Source organism: Triticum urartu, chromosome 6A (assembly GCF_056163025.1).
Source record: "Triticum urartu cultivar PI428250 chromosome 6A, HENAU_Tu73, whole genome shotgun sequence".
Classification (NCBI taxonomy): domain Eukaryota; kingdom Viridiplantae; phylum Streptophyta; class Magnoliopsida; order Poales; family Poaceae; genus Triticum; species Triticum urartu.
This window is the reverse complement of record NC_141878.1, coordinates 236,768,753-236,771,542: the sequence shown is the minus strand read 5'-3', so window position 1 is coordinate 236,771,542 and position 2,790 is coordinate 236,768,753. Positions and strand designations below refer to the sequence as shown.

Here is a 2,790-nt window from a genome sequence, read left to right as displayed (position 1 = left end):
TATACTGTACTATACACATGGCATGATCATTGGGCAGAAGTTTGGGGCAAGGAGATGAAGTACAGAAGGTGGAGTGGTTGACTTTAAAGAGCACTTGAAAAATCACTCAGAGAAAACCAACTCCAAAATAAAAGCCAAATAATGCAAAAGTTTTTGTTCGTCCAATTTTTCATGCTTTAATAATGCAAATGACATGTTACAAAATGCAGGGTGTGACAGACCTACCCCCCTTACAAGAATCTCGTCCCCGAGATTCCTAAACTAGGATTTAAAGAGATACGGAAACTCAAATCTAAGGTAGTCTTCACGTTCCCAGGTTGCTTCTGCTTCAGTGTGGTTGCTCCACTGGACCTTGAAGTACTTGATGGTGCGTCTTCGAGTGCGTCGCTCAGCCTCATCCAAAATGCAGATGGGCCTCTCATGGTATGTCAAATCAGGCTGAAGGTCAATGGCATGGTGATTGACGTCCTTGTAAAGATCAGGCTTGTCTGGAACCTGGAGACACTTCTGGAGTTGTGACACGTGGAATACGTTGTGCACATCAGATAGTTCAGGTGGCAGTTCCAACTGGTAAGCCACTTCTCCTCGTCGGTCAGTGATCTTGAAGGGGCCGATGTATCTTGGGGCGAGCTTTCCTTTGACATGGAAGCGCTGGGTTCCCTTGAGAGGTGTGACCCGGAGATAGACATGGTCTCCAACTCGGAAGTTCATGTCTCTACGACGTGAGTCAGTGTAGCTCTTCTGCCTTGACTTGGCAGTCTTCAAACACTCTCTGACAAGCCGGACATGCTCTTCTGCTTCACAAAGGATATCAGACCCAAAGACTAGTCCTTCTCCGGTCTCTGGCCAATTGAGGGGTGTGCGGCACTTCCGTCCGTATAACACCTCAAATGGTGCCATTTGAAGGCTTGACTGATAACTGTTGTTGTAGGAGAACTCGGTGAAAGGGAGGCAATCTTCCCACCTAGCTCCATATGCTAAGACACAGGCTCGGAGCATGTCTTCGAGTATCTGATTCACTCGTTCTGTCTGACCTCTGGTCTGTGGGTGGAAAGCTGTGCTGACGGACAACTTGGTCCCCATGGCCTCTTGGAACTTCTTCCAGAACCTTGAGGTAAACTGGGTTCCTCGGTCTGACACGATCTCCTTGGGAACACCATGAAGGCTTACGATTCTGTTGATGTAGAGGCTGGCCAGCTGGTTTCCCTTGTAAGTCGTTTTGACAGGAATGAAATGGGCTACTTTGGTCAAATGGTCGACTATGACCCAGATGGAGTCATGTCCCTTATTTGACCTGGGTAATCTAGTGATGAAGTCCATTCCGAATTTATCCCATTTCCATTCAGGCACCTTGAGAGGCTGTAATAATCCAGCGGGTCGCTGACATTCAGCTTTGACCCTTTGGCATATGTCACACTTAGCGATGAAAGTGGCTATCCCTCTCTTCATGCCGTGCGACCAGAATCTTTCCTTTAGGTCTCGATACATCTTGGTTCCTCTGGGGTGGATGGAATACGGGGTGTCATGAGCTTCTTGCAAGATCAAATTCTTGAGCTCAATCTTGTTGGGTACGCAAATGCGATTCCCAAACCACACAATTCCTTGCTCATCCTCTGAGAATCCTGGGGCCTTGCCTGCCTTGATCTTCCTCTTGATGCCTTCAATACTTTCGTGTCCCTTCTGAGCTTCCTTAACATCATCTATCAAGGTAGGCCTAACTTCGAGGTTGGCCAAGAATCCTGGTGCAACCAGTTCCAAACCCGAAGCCTTCAAGTTCTACATACAAGGCGGGTAGCCTGTCCTTAAGCATAGCATTCAGGGAACAAGCCTTTCTGCTGAATGCATCTGCTACCACATTAGCCTTTCCAGGGTGGTATTGAACACTAAGGTCATAATCCTTGATCAACTCTAGCCATCTTCTTTGCCTCATGTTCAATTCCTTCTGAGTGAAAATATACTTTAGACTTTTGTGATCCGTGTATATCTCACACCGCTTCCCTAGGAGGTAATGTCGCCATGTTTTCAGGGCATGAACTACAGCTGCCAACTTGTCGGAGTAAATAGCCATGGGTAGCCTAGCCGGCTTCCCCTGGCCCTTCTGAAAAAGTTGCGAGCCTGCCCGGCTCTCAAGAATCAAAGACGTGGGGCCGCCTTCCCCTTGCTGGCTGCCATCCAGGCCGGCTTTCGGAAGGCGGTCCGACTTTAGCCCTCATGAGAAGGCCGACTCCAAGTAAGCCGGCCATGAGAAGGCCGACTCCAAGAAGCCAGCCATGAGAAGGCCGACTCCAAGAAGCCGGCTCCCCATAAAGCGGTCCAGACCGTACCCACAAAAGTTTGCACCCACCTAACAGCGGTGCGACGGGGCGTGGCTACAGAAAAGCCTGCCACCCCCGAATCCCGGAGCACGCCTGGCACAGTGTGCCGTATGGGTAGGCATGACCCGTCCGGCGCGGCACTGTTGCCATGCTGACCCTGGCATCACCCACGACAGGCCGCCAGCGTGGCCCACAGATGGTGGGCCCCTTTGATCAGAGAGACGCCCGAAGGCGGCCACGGCTCCAACCAGTCGGCCCAAGACGGAGCCGGCTCCTCGCAGCCGGCTTGCCGCCTCCCTCGAAGAAGACGCCCCATTAAGGAGACAAGACGCGGTAAGGCTACAGCTATCGCCTGACAGGCGGCGGTACTATAGCCGCGCTTACCACGATGAAGCTCACGTCACCAAGATGGAGCCACAGTAACCAGCCGCCGACCAGGCCCTGGACAGTGGGGCCTGCCTGTCGACCAAGGGGC

General features: G+C 51.5%; 1 protein-coding gene across 1 annotated transcript; it reads right to left on the bottom strand.

Annotated features, from left to right (window-relative positions):
• Positions 1-261: 261 nt before the first annotated feature.
• LOC147964872 (uncharacterized) lies at positions 262-711 on the bottom strand. Its single transcript, XM_087530189.1, has one exon. The coding sequence runs from the start codon at positions 709-711 to the stop codon at positions 262-264; it is 450 nt and encodes a 149-aa protein (XP_087386315.1).
• Positions 712-2,790: the final 2,079 nt, after the last annotated feature.

What these genes read in the sequence shown, in the direction of transcription:
- LOC147964872 (XM_087530189.1), bottom strand. Translation starts at nt 711, where the DNA reads ATGAACTTCCGAGTTGGAGACCATGTCTATCTCCGGGTCACACCTCTC.